General features: G+C 27.5%; 1 protein-coding gene across 6 annotated transcripts in view; it reads right to left on the bottom strand.

Annotated features, from left to right (window-relative positions):
* Positions 1-13,416, bottom strand: part of LOC111622860 (collagen alpha chain CG42342-like) — a 120,470-nt gene that overhangs the window by 70,899 nt on the left and 36,155 nt on the right. For 5 of the 6 annotated variants that reach the window (XM_023365299.1, XM_023365334.1, XM_023365314.1 and 2 more), the window contains exons 3-11: positions 3,889-3,950; positions 3,189-3,224; positions 3,054-3,089; positions 2,913-2,939; positions 2,486-2,521; positions 2,318-2,386; positions 1,454-1,507; positions 1,278-1,376; positions 1,051-1,095 (exon numbers count right to left, since the gene is read on the bottom strand). In XM_023365299.1, coding sequence (XP_023221067.1) covers positions 1,051-1,095; positions 1,278-1,376; positions 1,454-1,507; positions 2,318-2,386; positions 2,486-2,521; positions 2,913-2,939; positions 3,054-3,089; positions 3,189-3,224; positions 3,889-3,950 — 464 coding nt within the window. The remainder of the gene's footprint in view (positions 1-1,050; positions 1,096-1,277; positions 1,377-1,453; positions 1,508-2,317; positions 2,387-2,485; positions 2,522-2,912; positions 2,940-3,053; positions 3,090-3,188; positions 3,225-3,888; positions 3,951-13,416) is intronic. The other variant, XM_023365325.1, reaches the window with a different exon arrangement.

Here is a 13,416-nt window from a genome sequence, read left to right as displayed (position 1 = left end):
AAAATTTTATATTTAAGTTTCACAAAACCTTTTTACACATTTTTTAGCAATTTCTTGAGCAAACAAATGTTTTCAACCATGTTTAATGGCCTCCTTCAGGTTCTAAAGCATTGTCAGTTAACAAAAATTTGAGAGGTGTTATTGTTTATAGAAAGAAATCTTTAGAAAACACTAGAAATCTTTGCGAATTCCCTCAAACAAAACTGTATTAACAGCAGAGATGCCAACTCGCTCTCCACTGCTTGAAAATCACTCCTCGATAACCCTTTAAATAAAATAGACTAATCCATCCTCTCATCGAATTTGTCACAAACTTGTTAACATTTCTCTCAATTTATTTAGTTATTTAATCTTCTTATTTTATTCTTGTAGCAATAGTCATTTATTTTGATATCTATTCACACATCTATTTTGTTAATTTTTTCAATTTTATATGTCTTTTAATCTCCCATTAAAACAATGACATCATAGGAAATAGGAAACTTTCTATAAACAATAACACCTTTGAAATTTTTGTTAACTGACAATGCTTTAGAATCTGAAGAAGGCCATTAAACATGGCTGAAAACATTTGTTTGCTCAAGAAACTGCTAGAAAATGTGTAAAAAGGGTTTCGTGAAAAACTTATTTAAAGAAGTTATAGCTTCCCATGCATGGAATTTTATATTTACTATTCATCCTAGAATTAATCTTAGTCTAGATCTTAATCTAGACTAAGATCTTAATCTTCATCTAGAATTAATCTTACACAGACTGATCTTAAATTATATATTTTTTAATTAAATCTAAGTTCATTGTAGACCATTCAGATATTTGTACAAGGTTGTATGAGTGACCTCATTCACACAATCTTACACAAATCTAATAAAATCTAACTTTGCTTTTTCTAATTGAAACTTCAATGATATCTTAATTCCTTATCAATATACACAGTTCCTTTCTTATTCAAGTGTTGACACAGTTTTATTATATGTTTACATACATTTTATAATTTTTTTCTAATGTTTCAATACTAAAAGTGGTTATAAATGATAAATGAAAAATATTTACCGCAGGTCCTGGACTTCCAGGCATACCTGTTTCACCAGGAGGACCCTATAAAAGTTTTTGTTTTTGTAAGATTAATAAAAACAATAAAGAAAAAAATTAAAATAATCAAATCAAGTAACAAAATGCCTAAAATTCATATTCAGTTACATTCAAAATTATATCTATTTTAAATAATTATTATCATAGTTGTATAATAACTTATTAATTTCATATTAATTAAGGCTTACCGGTTCACCAGGTAAGCCAACTCTACCATCAAATCCTGGAAGACCTGTAGGACCGGCTGGCCCCGCTGGCCCAGGAGGTCCCGCCGGTCCCTGTTCTCCCTAAATATTAAAAGATAATATATCAATAATTAATTTGTGTGAGGACATAAATAATAATAAGCAAAAATTAAACTTACTTTAACTAAGACCAAATCGCCTGGTGAAAGTGTTATCCCCAAACTGGCAAGATCCTTAAAATCAAATATAAAAATATAATTTTACATCTGTAATTCATTAAGTATTATTTTCTGCTATATTTAATTTAATTTAATTTATAATAAAATTAATTCTGTACAGAAATAATTATTGGAATTCTTGCTTCATCATCAATTTCTCTTGATCTTTCAACAAATCTGATTGATGACATTTATAAATTGGATCATTTTTCACTGGTAGAATACCTGCAGAATTAATTATAGTTGTCCACAAATTTTCTTTGTTTTTTAATCGTTCATTAATTTTAAAAGTCGACAAACTCTTTTCTAATATTTTCCTGTCATCACATACATAGTTTATTTTCCATTAATTACATCTCACGACTAATCAGTTTATTGATAAAGGGTCATAATTTATAAATACTTTTTTAAGATTTAACTTTTATATATAGACTTTGTATGAAATTTTAAACATGTTTAAATATACACATGTGTATAAATTGTCATCACCTAGCTGTTATTCAAGTAATATATCAATGTGTTGATTACTAATTAATTAACTTTCATCATAAATACATAATTAATTAATGAAGTTATATTATTTAGTTTCTGTTTGATAACACACCATTGTTTAAGAATTTTCATCTATTAAATATTTTTAATTCTGTATCAATTCTATACAAATTATTTATTTAAATTTAATCAATGAATTATATTTATCAATAATTATACTCTAATAATTGTTAGTTTTGTTAGTAGGAGCCGTTTCAAAATTAGTGGAAGTTGGTATTAATCACAGTCAAGTTCCACCACAAGCAGACAGATCAGAACTGTCAACAAACTGACCTTAATACCGATGACTTCTGCAAAACCCAATGTTCCCCCATGAAGTCTACTGAGAGAACGTTTTGTACCCTAAAAAGGTTTGTAGTTTATAAACTATAGTATACTGGAAAAACTTCTTATATATTAAATTTAGTAAAATAATACATAAAATATAATTAAGAATATTACCTTTGTTGGTGTAAAGAGATCAATTCCACTTTCTCCCTGCAAAATTAAAGACAAAATCTTATTTAATGTATGAAATTACATTATAAGAACTTTACTTGTTTAATTAGTCATGATTCATCCATAGGGTTATAATAGAAGAATTTTATATTAATAATCTACTTTTTCTTTAATGTAGACAAAGTATCCATATTAAGAATATTTAAGAATGCTTAGTCTGTATCTACGTGTATAAAGGAATACAAAACAGCATCTAATCTTATCACAAGAATTAAAAATAATTACTATTAAATGTGAATATGAATTAATATTCACATTGATTACTGATAGTATTTCTGGTTTGTATACAATTCTAATCAGATTTATTATGCAAATTATTTCAAATTTCAATTAAAAAAAATTCTGATTTCTCACCAAATAATCCACTTACCTTATCACCTTTACTTCCTTTATCCCCCTGTAAAAATTTATAATAAAAAACATGAATGTAATAATATATTCATTATAAAAATTAATTATAAACTATTTCTGTTAAAAATTATTTCTCTTGACCGAACATCGAAATGCTTACCGGATCGCCTTTTGGTCCATCAATACCGATTGCTCCCTGGAAAAAAAAAAGGAAAAGTTGGAGGTATTTAAGATTAAATGTTCCGTGCACTCACACAAAAAAGAAAAAGAAAGGCAACGTAATGGGCTTACTCACCGGAAAACCCGGTTTACCCGGAGGTCCCATTGGTCCCTACGGTTAAGAAAAAAATTTATTTTTAATTATTGATGATATCTATAGCAATTTAATGAAGTGAAACAAGTTTAGCATTTCAAAACAAAGATAAAAATTTTGTAATTATACTTGTTTGATTTTTTTTATAAAAGAGGTTTAATTTTGAATGTTTCCTATTGAATGACTTTTCTCCCACAATGAATAAAGTATTCATTTGCCTTTTGACTTTTTAATCAATCTGATTAATTTAATACAATTAAAAAATAAATCTTACTTAATAATTCGTTTGAATTATATTGATGTAAGTATTGGATTTTGTTTTTAATTCTTATGTAATTGAATAAAAATAACATGTTTAGCAAACAAGTATAACATATATAACGCGAAGCATCTTTTTGTTTTTTTCAAACTAAAAGTCACATTTACATACAATAACACAAGGCCATTGTATACAAACACACAAGGACACGTGCTGCAATAAGCGCGCAAAAAAAAAAAATCACATTAACCATTCACGTTTAACGAATATTCCAATTATTTTCTATAGATAATCTATATAATATGATACTGTAAAATAGTTTCGTTTATCTTAAAAAAATTAAATTTTTTCTATGGCTAGAAAAACTCGACCAGATGCTCTTGGTTACAGAACTGACATGCGAAGATTTCAGTAGTAACTCACCGGAAGACCTTGATCGCCCACTTCTCCTTTTCTTCCTCGTTTCCCTCTTTTTCCGGGAGGTCCTGTAAACAGAAAACTTCACCCATTAATGCTTCTAAACTACTACAGATTCATAAATCACTAAAGTTGGCGCAAACACTCGAGACGACGTGACAATTTGTAAGTACCCTTTCCACTTATTCATAACTGGATAGTTTAATTTTCACTCGACAGATGGCGTTATAGCTGTAGCACCCCGTACACGGTAGGAAGTTGGAGAACAAGGTTGTTTCACCCGAACACGGGTTGTAGGTAGACGACTTCAAACGAAGCCGGCCGGGAATTATTAGTCACTCGATCCCATAGATGCATCGTGATCAGAGACGATAACGTATCTATCATCCCAACTAAACAATTAATCATCCGTCCCGTCGGGATACCACGTCTCGGTGGGAGTAGACGTCCTTCTCGCGAATTTTCTCATCCACGGAGCTACCTCTATAACTTTTGTTCTAAGTTTCAAAAGCGTACACCTGAGCAATATTTGCGGTTTAATTGCAACATAAAATGGAAGATGCTACACGAGCATTTGGGACTGTAATAATATATTACCGACTAAAAGCCATACTTTTGACCCTGAGCGTGCTATATTCCAGAAGGCGAGGAATTTTACCACACGGAAGAATTCAGCATTATGCAAATGAAATGTGAACTGTAATACACAGTTCACACTTCATTTTCATAGATGTTAAGAGCTGAACACTTTAATTACATATCTCTTCTTTGTAAGTTAAACGTAGCAATTTAATTCTGAGCACAGACTAAACAAGACGATCCATAGTTTGAGTTACGACATTAAAACATTTATCTGAAATTGTGTAAAACACGCAATGCATTTTTAATTTCGTCAAGTGTTTATTCAGTTAATCTACTGTAGAAATTTTCTTCGGTGGGTTAACTTAACCGACAGCTAACAAAATAACACGGATAGAAATTCTAGGAAGGATTTATTCGCTGAGGATCTAATTCTAAGAAAAGGTGGATGCTAATTGCGGGCGTGGCAAATAATTTCAAGCTAACCTAAATCATATTAACCAATGTGAGGATAAACAGACCGACTAAATTATAATTTCCCATGTAAAATAAGTTGCGGGTTACTGTAAGAAACCATCCACGAGAAGCTCTTAACAAGTAATTAACATACATTGTAAATAGTCTAATCATTATTTACCTGGAGGCTTATAACTTACGTTATCTCAAAAATTCAAATATAAAAGAATTATTTTACTGGTGTATCTCGCTTAACAGCGCTTCGCTAATAATGGCGTTTTTTTTTTAAATACTGTATATTCCTGTTTATTTTTGATGCTTGCCTTGCTCTTAAGAAGATTTTCGGAAGTTTTATCTATTTATTATTTTTCTTTTGCATCGGTTTTCTATGCTTATTGAGCACTTAATAAATCTGTATATCTGTATATACTGTATATATATATTAAAAGCAAAACGTTCCGTCACTGCCGCACCCGAATGACATAAATTTAAAAATTAATTTGATTTACAATTTGAAAATTTCAAAACTTTTGAACGGTTTTTTAAAAAAACATTTTAATTTTCGATTGACTTGATTTTAGTTTTAGTTTTGGTGTAAAGNGGTCCAAATAAATGAAAATCTGAGGGGGCTAAATCTGGACTAAACAGATTTTTTTTTTATATGGACTCAGTGAATGCTATTTTCTTTTCTTCACTCAGACATCAGCTGTTCAAAGGTTTAATAGTGTAGCCAGAATACTCTTGCTTCAGGCCATTCACTTTTTGTAATGAAGAACAATACCAAAAAATTATTATTAATAAAAAGGCATTACTTTTTGATTTTCTATTGTATTTAAGAATACCCAGTTAATCTGCTTAATACATTCCAGAAAATCACTGCACTAATTGAATCCAAACTAATCAGAAAACATATTTAATAAAAGAAAAATTTGTTTGAAAAGGATTTTTTCACTCAAAAAGTAATTTAAACTGACTTAATAAAATAATACTATTCATAAAAACCTACAAGAGGATAAAAAAAAAGTCATTAAATCTAAACTTCTATTATTTTATTTTGTAACTAAATTTTAAAAAATGTTTTCTGTTAAAAGAGAAAAAATTATCTGATGTTATTTGGACTCATCTCCCTTCTTTTTTGTTTGCAGCTCTCAGTCACACCAAACCATATTTTCTAACACACTTGAGTTAATGTTACATTATTTGTTTGGATTATTATTCAAAAGCTGAACTCTTTCAAATATACATGAAAAAATCCAAATTGTATTGAACTAAAAGAAAACAAGTAGGCAATGGGGGGGTGAATGGCTGGACTAAGTGCTGCTAACCATTTTTCCAAATTTTTCTTAATCTAAATTGGCAGCATTGTAAGGTACAGTTTTTTTTTTTTTTTGCTTTAAAGTTTTCAATAACTAGATAAGTTTTTGCATGTAAATATGAATTTCTCTGTATTTTTCTAAAAGGTTTTAAAATTTGTTTTAGTAGAAGTTACATAAGACAGTTAATAATGAATTTAAAATGTTTTGATCCACTTTTTATCATTTACTTACATTTATATCAAATTTTGTTAAAATTTTTTTAAAACCCATTATAAATTTTCTTATATAGCCTATATTATGCTAGCCATGATGCATCACACTGAATCATTGTGCATTAACTGAATCTTCTAGTATAGTATAGTATATATTGTAAATCTCACTATAGCAAATCCCACACTAAATAAAGTTACTAAAAGATATTCCTATATGTTTCAATTTGAAATTTAAATTAGTGAATATTTAAAAGCTGAATTAAGTAAATTGTAAATGTATCTTTAGAAGACTGAGTTGGAAAATGTAGAGTTGACTTATTTATATTTATATCCAAACTCTATGGACCTTTTTTATTTATGCTATATTTAAATTAATAGAATAAGCAATAGGATATTTTTATTAATTTGCTAATTTTCTGATAACTAACTTGTCTCATTTTCTCTGATCATTTCTTAACAGAAACACATATCCAATGTAATAAGTATATAATACATATAAGCCAAATCAAATTCTATAGTTAATCAAGGACATAAATTTTCAGATTACATATTTAATTTAATTAAAAATCTTAATTGAGTATAAAAATACATAATTAGGCCATCATTTTGTGCTAAGATTAATAATTAGAATTAATTTTGAAATTCAGTTTAATCATTTAAAAAATTAAGATGAAAAGACTGGCACAGAATAGAGAATGTAATAAGAATAAACAATATAATTTATATTTTGCTGTCAACTTTTCTGTACTGAATAATAATAATGATAAAATAAAATAAATTAAACAAAAATATATAATAATATTCAATAATAAGTCTCTCATTTTAAATAATTTATAGTACTTTCAGGCTTTCTCAGATAGACCTGATAAAATGAGGATGCTTAAAAATACTAGGGATTATTTATAGTTTTTTGTATTCCAATACAGCAAAAACTAGTGTAAGTGTCATATAATAATATCTATGAAGTAGTATCCAAAAGTTCTGGAACTGGATCCATAAGTCTAAAAGTTATTAGTGGTACAATACTGAAATATATTCTCTTTCAAAATAAGTCTCCTTGTAATAATATACATCTGCCAGCAATGTAAAAGTCATGGTAGCACTTCTGGAATCCTTTCTTTGAGATGTCCTTCGATTCAACCAGCATTACCCTCTTCACTTCACCTGCACTCAAAAATCAATAACCCTGAAGTCAATGTGCCAGCTCAGGAAACGAGTGGTATAATCAAAGTAACCTTCAAAATGTTTTCATCAACAAATTGTTTCAACAGTCTTTCCTCTGTAACAAAAAAGAACTAAAGATAGTACCTCCAATACCGTTTTTGGGCCCTATATTGCTAAAAAATAACACGCCTTTTAGAAAGCATGGCTTTACTTTGCCCATAACCCCACAACCAACACTAAGAAGAGTGTTATGCAATGATAGAGATACTCTTACGTTAAATGAAAAATCAGAGGTCTACAAAATTCCGTTAAAGGTCCAAATAAATGAAAATCTGAGGGGGCTAAATCTGGACTAAACAGAGGATGTTGCAGGACCTCCCAATTCTGCTGTGTCAACCATAGTTTGGTTTTATTTGATGTGTGAAATATAGTGCAGATTTAGCCCCCTCAGATTTTCATTTATTTAGACCTTTAAAGAAATTTTTGGCAGGGAAACGCTTTGCAGATCAGGAGGAATTGGAAGACACCATCAGGACTACATCAAGCAACTTGACAAGCAACAGTACTGTGAAGAGATGTTCAAACTAGTGTCACGCTGGGATAAATGTCTCAACGTTTATGGTGATTATGTTGAGAAATAAACAAAAGTATGTAGTTTTTGTGGAATATATTAAATATTTTCTTTAATTATAAATGTTAGTGTAATTTTGGCCTGTACCTTTAATATTAGATTTCCCTCATATAAAGAAAAAGAGAAAACCTAGTCATCCTAGGATTAGATGAATTAACTGCATACAAAATATTGCAGAATTATAGATGTTTAGAGAACTTTTTTACAGCAGTGAACAACAAAGCACACAGGAGATCAATTGTATCTGGAAGACTCAATTTGTGATGAGTGAATGAGAGAGAGAAAGAGAAACCATTTTAATTTTATTAAAAATTAAAATATTCAAATTTAATTTTTGGGCTGCAATTTGAAAAAAATTGTAGACCTATAAATTTCCACTGTTGTCCATCTGTTTGTCCTTAATCTCAATAGATAGATAGATGAAAGTCAAGTCAAGATATGGGAAACTTAGGGTCAGGAGGCCCCAATTAACTATATATGAACTTACGGTATAGACCGAAAGTCACTGATTTGAATTCAAAAAATTCTCCAGAATGGAGTTACATAGATGACTGGCATGACTATTGTTGTCAGGAAAAGTATGATATACAGGGACAAGACACTACTAATTTGAAGTGGAGAGCATGTATTTTAAATTACATAAATTAAAAATGGTTAAAAATTGCAGCCTAGCATTGTGATGATGTCACAATAATTTTTGCTTGTTTGTATTAGTTTTTTCTTGTCAGAAATAAAATTTTGCCTTTTTATTAAATCCTTTTCTTTCTTTACTTTTTATTATAATAAGAAAACTACAAACAAAAAGCTCAAAAATATAAGAAATAGACACATTTATGTACATATTATCCTGAATTCTTAAAACATTTATATTTTATTATTGTTTTACTCAGATTTAGTATTGTGTTAATAGAGTGAAAGATTAAGTAAAAAATTTTTGTCTTTATTTTAAAAATTTTTAATAAAAAAACTTTACAATGTTTTTCTTTACAATGTAAAAAATTTTTATGGAATCCATAGTCAAGAAACTTTTACCCGATTTACATAAATATAGGTGGGGAAAGTAGCCTATAAAGAAAGGTTAACTCTACCAGTGTCGATCACGTTCCTGTGATGATGAAAGAGGATGACAAAGAAGACAACAAGAATAATTTATTCATATCAGTCTTTAATATTTTGTATTTTTACAATATATTTTATATTAAAAAATCTTTACTCATAAATGGACTATATAAAAACATATTCTGTTTGTATATTTTGTCTTGAAAAATTTTCTGAAATTTTCTGAATTCTGGTTATTTGAAAAATAATTACTTATAGATTTCTAAGAGATTTTTAAAGTTTTTAATATTTTATATGCTACACACAGTCAACACAATCATTAGTGTAGTTTGCAGGGTTTAAGATATGATAAAAACTCTCTCTACTTTTTAAACAAAAATTTTATTTGAAGAGAAATTTGTAATTCTGAAATGCATCACTTGTGCTGGCATAACAATTGATTTTTTAAAGGTTAGACTTATCTGTTTACTCTTGCTAAATTGCAAAGGAGAAAAAAGAAAACTTTTGATATTCTTTCCATAAGAAGTTTAGTCAAAATATTCCACAAAAAAACCAACCAAGAAAACTACTTTTTTGTTAAATTTTTCTTCTCAAAATAAATATCCTTGGAATGATAAATGTTAAAATACATTAATCTATCACAAATACAGTTACAAATTTCAAAAGTTTTCAAAAGAAATTTAAATACAGATTCAATTTTAAAGATAATCAATATAATATGAAGTGATTTATCATCATCAGTGTTACTTGATCCATTGTTGAATATTGTTATCAACTATATTTTGGAACTTTTTTATTAGAATATTATATAAGAATTTATTTATATTAGAATTTTCTACTTTTATCTAAGAGAATTTTTCTATTGTTTTATTTGTTTTTTGTTTGTATCATTTTAATATACTTTTTGTACGTTTCTTCATTTGTTAGGCTTTTACTCATCTTTTATTTATGCATATAGTATCAGTATCAATTTCAAACTTCATTTAGAAAAAAAAACAGATACAAAATGTAATATTTAACAATAAAATTTTTTAAAATTATTTTTTATCCCATTATATTCAAAATAAGATAATAAATTTCTATAATTTGATATGAGTTAAACTGAAAGAAAATATTGAATATGATTTTAATGATAAAAACTATGCATATAAAAATAAATATGAGAATACTATTTTTTTCATTTTTTTATATTTAAGAAATGTGTCAAATTATCATTGTTTAAAATTATTCTGTTATTCATTCACAGTGACTACACAATGATTAAAAATCATTATAGTTGGCTTGTTACTTTCCTCATCAACTATTTCATTTTCTTTCAATCTATTATGATAAGTTTTAGCTCTTAGGTTTTCTAGATTTTTTGAGCATTTGTCTCTACATAATATAGTCTTTCTGGTAGCCTCTTCCTTTCCAAACATAAATTATAGAAACTATTTTCCATATCTCTTCTTGCAAAATTTCCTAGCTAACGTTACTTCTGACTATATACATTTATTGTAATAACTTATTCTATTCTTTCTTCTATATACTCTATATAAAATTTAATTCATGTCTGTCTGAGTATCACATAAGAATGACTGAACCAATTTCTATGAAAAACTTTGTATTATTTGCTTTGATAATTAAATATAAGTAACCACTTATATTTAATTATCAAAGCAAAACAATTGCTGGACTAAAATCAGGATATATTACAGCTACTAAGTAGTGGTAATGTAGTTCGATTTAATCTGGCAATTGTTTGGCTTTAATATAACTATCAGACTTAGATATTTAATGATCTGTTTTCTAATATAATTTGATTTTTTATAATTTTAATTTTATTCTCCTATACTTTATATACCTTTTAATATTTTGTATAATTATGTTTATTTCGAAACACAAAAATTTTATATTTAAGTTTCACAAAACCTTTTTACACATTTTTTAGCAATTTCTTGAGCAAACAAATGTTTTCAACCATGTTTAATGGCCTCCTTCAGGTTCTAAAGCATTGTCAGTTAACAAAAATTTGAGAGGTGTTATTGTTTATAGAAAGAAATCTTTAGAAAACACTAGAAATCTTTGCGAATTCCCTCAAACAAAACTGTATTAACAGCAGAGATGCCAACTCGCTCTCCACTACTTGAAAATCACTCCTCGATAACCCTTTAAATAAAATAGACTAATCCATCCTCTCATCGAATTTGTCACAAACTTGTTAACATTTCTCTCAATTTATTTAGTTATTTAATCTTCTTATTTTATTCTTGTAGCAATAGTCATTTATTTTGATATCTATTCACACATCTATTTTGTTAATTTTTTCAATTTTGTATGTCTTTTAATCTCCCATTAAAACAATGACATCATAGGAAATAGGAAACTTTCTATAAACAATAACACCTTTGAAATTTTTGTTAACTGACAATGCTTTAGAATCTGAAGAAGGCCATTAAACATGGCTGAAAACATTTGTTTGCTCAAGAAACTGCTAGAAAATGTGTAAAAAGGGTTTCGTGAAAAACTTATTTAAAGAAGTTATAGCTTCCCATGCATGGAATTTTATATTTACTATTCATCCTAGAATTAATCTTAGTCTAGATCTTAATCTAGACTAAGATCTTAATCTTCATCTAGAATTAATCTTACACAGACTGATCTTAAATTATATATTTTTTAATTAAATCTAAGTTCATTGTAGACCATTCAGATATTTGTACAAGGTTGTATGAGTGACCTCATTCACACAATCTTACACAAATCTAATAAAATCTAACTTTGCTTTTTCTAATTGAAACTTCAATGATATCTTAATTCCTTATCAATATACACAGTTCCTTTCTTATTCAAGTGTTGACACAGTTTTATTATATGTTTACATACATTTTATAATTTTTTTCTAATGTTTCAATACTAAAAGTGGTTATAAATGATAAATGAAAAATATTTACCGCAGGTCCTGGACTTCCAGGCATACCTGTTTCACCAGGAGGACCCTATAAAAGTTTTTGTTTTTGTAAGATTAATAAAAACAATAAAGAAAAAAATTAAAATAATCAAATCAAGTAACAAAATGCCTAAAATTCATATTCAGTTACATTCAAAATTATATCTATTTTAAATAATTATTATCATAGTTGTATAATAACTTATTAATTTCATATTAATTAAGGCTTACCGGTTCACCAGGTAAGCCAACTCTACCATCAAATCCTGGAAGACCTGTAGGACCGGCTGGCCCCGCTGGCCCAGGAGGTCCCGCCGGTCCCTGTTCTCCCTAAATATTAAAAGATAATATATCAATAATTAATTTGTGTGAGGACATAAATAATAATAAGCAAAAATTAAACTTACTTTAACTAAGACCAAATCGCCTGGTGAAAGTGTTATCCCCAAACTGGCAAGATCCTTAAAATCAAATATAAAAATATAATTTTACATCTGTAATTCATTAAGTATTATTTTCTGCTATATTTAATTTAATTTAATTTATAATAAAATTAATTCTGTACAGAAATAATTATTGGAATTCTTGCTTCATCATCAATTTCTCTTGATCTTTCAACAAATCTGATTGATGACATTTATAAATTGGATCATTTTTCACTGGTAGAATACCTGCAGAATTAATTATAGTTGTCCACAAATTTTCTTTGTTTTTTAATCGTTCATTAATTTTAAAAGTCGACAAACTCTTTTCTAATATTTTCCTGTCATCACATACATAGTTTATTTTCCATTAATTACATCTCACGACTAATCAGTTTATTGATAAAGGGTCATAATTTATAAATACTTTTTTAAGATTTAACTTTTATATATAGACTTTGTATGAAATTTTAAACATGTTTAAATATACACATGTGTATAAATTGTCATCACCTAGCTGTTATTCAAGTAATATATCAATGTGTTGATTACTAATTAATTAACTTTCATCATAAATACATAATTAATTAATGAATTTATATTATTTAGTTTCTGTTTGATAACACACCATTGTTTAAGAATTTTCATCTATTAAATATTTTTAATTCTGTATCAATTCTATACAAATTATTTATTTAAATTTAATCAATGAATTATATTTATCAATAATTATACTCTAATAATTGTTAGTTTTGTTAGTAGGAGC

This window comes from Centruroides sculpturatus, unplaced genomic scaffold (assembly GCF_000671375.1).
Source record: "Centruroides sculpturatus isolate CEXI.00-Female unplaced genomic scaffold, Cexi_2.0 scaffold39, whole genome shotgun sequence".
Lineage (NCBI taxonomy): Eukaryota > Metazoa > Arthropoda > Arachnida > Scorpiones > Buthidae > Centruroides > Centruroides sculpturatus.
This window is presented reverse-complemented; position numbering and strand designations above follow the sequence as displayed.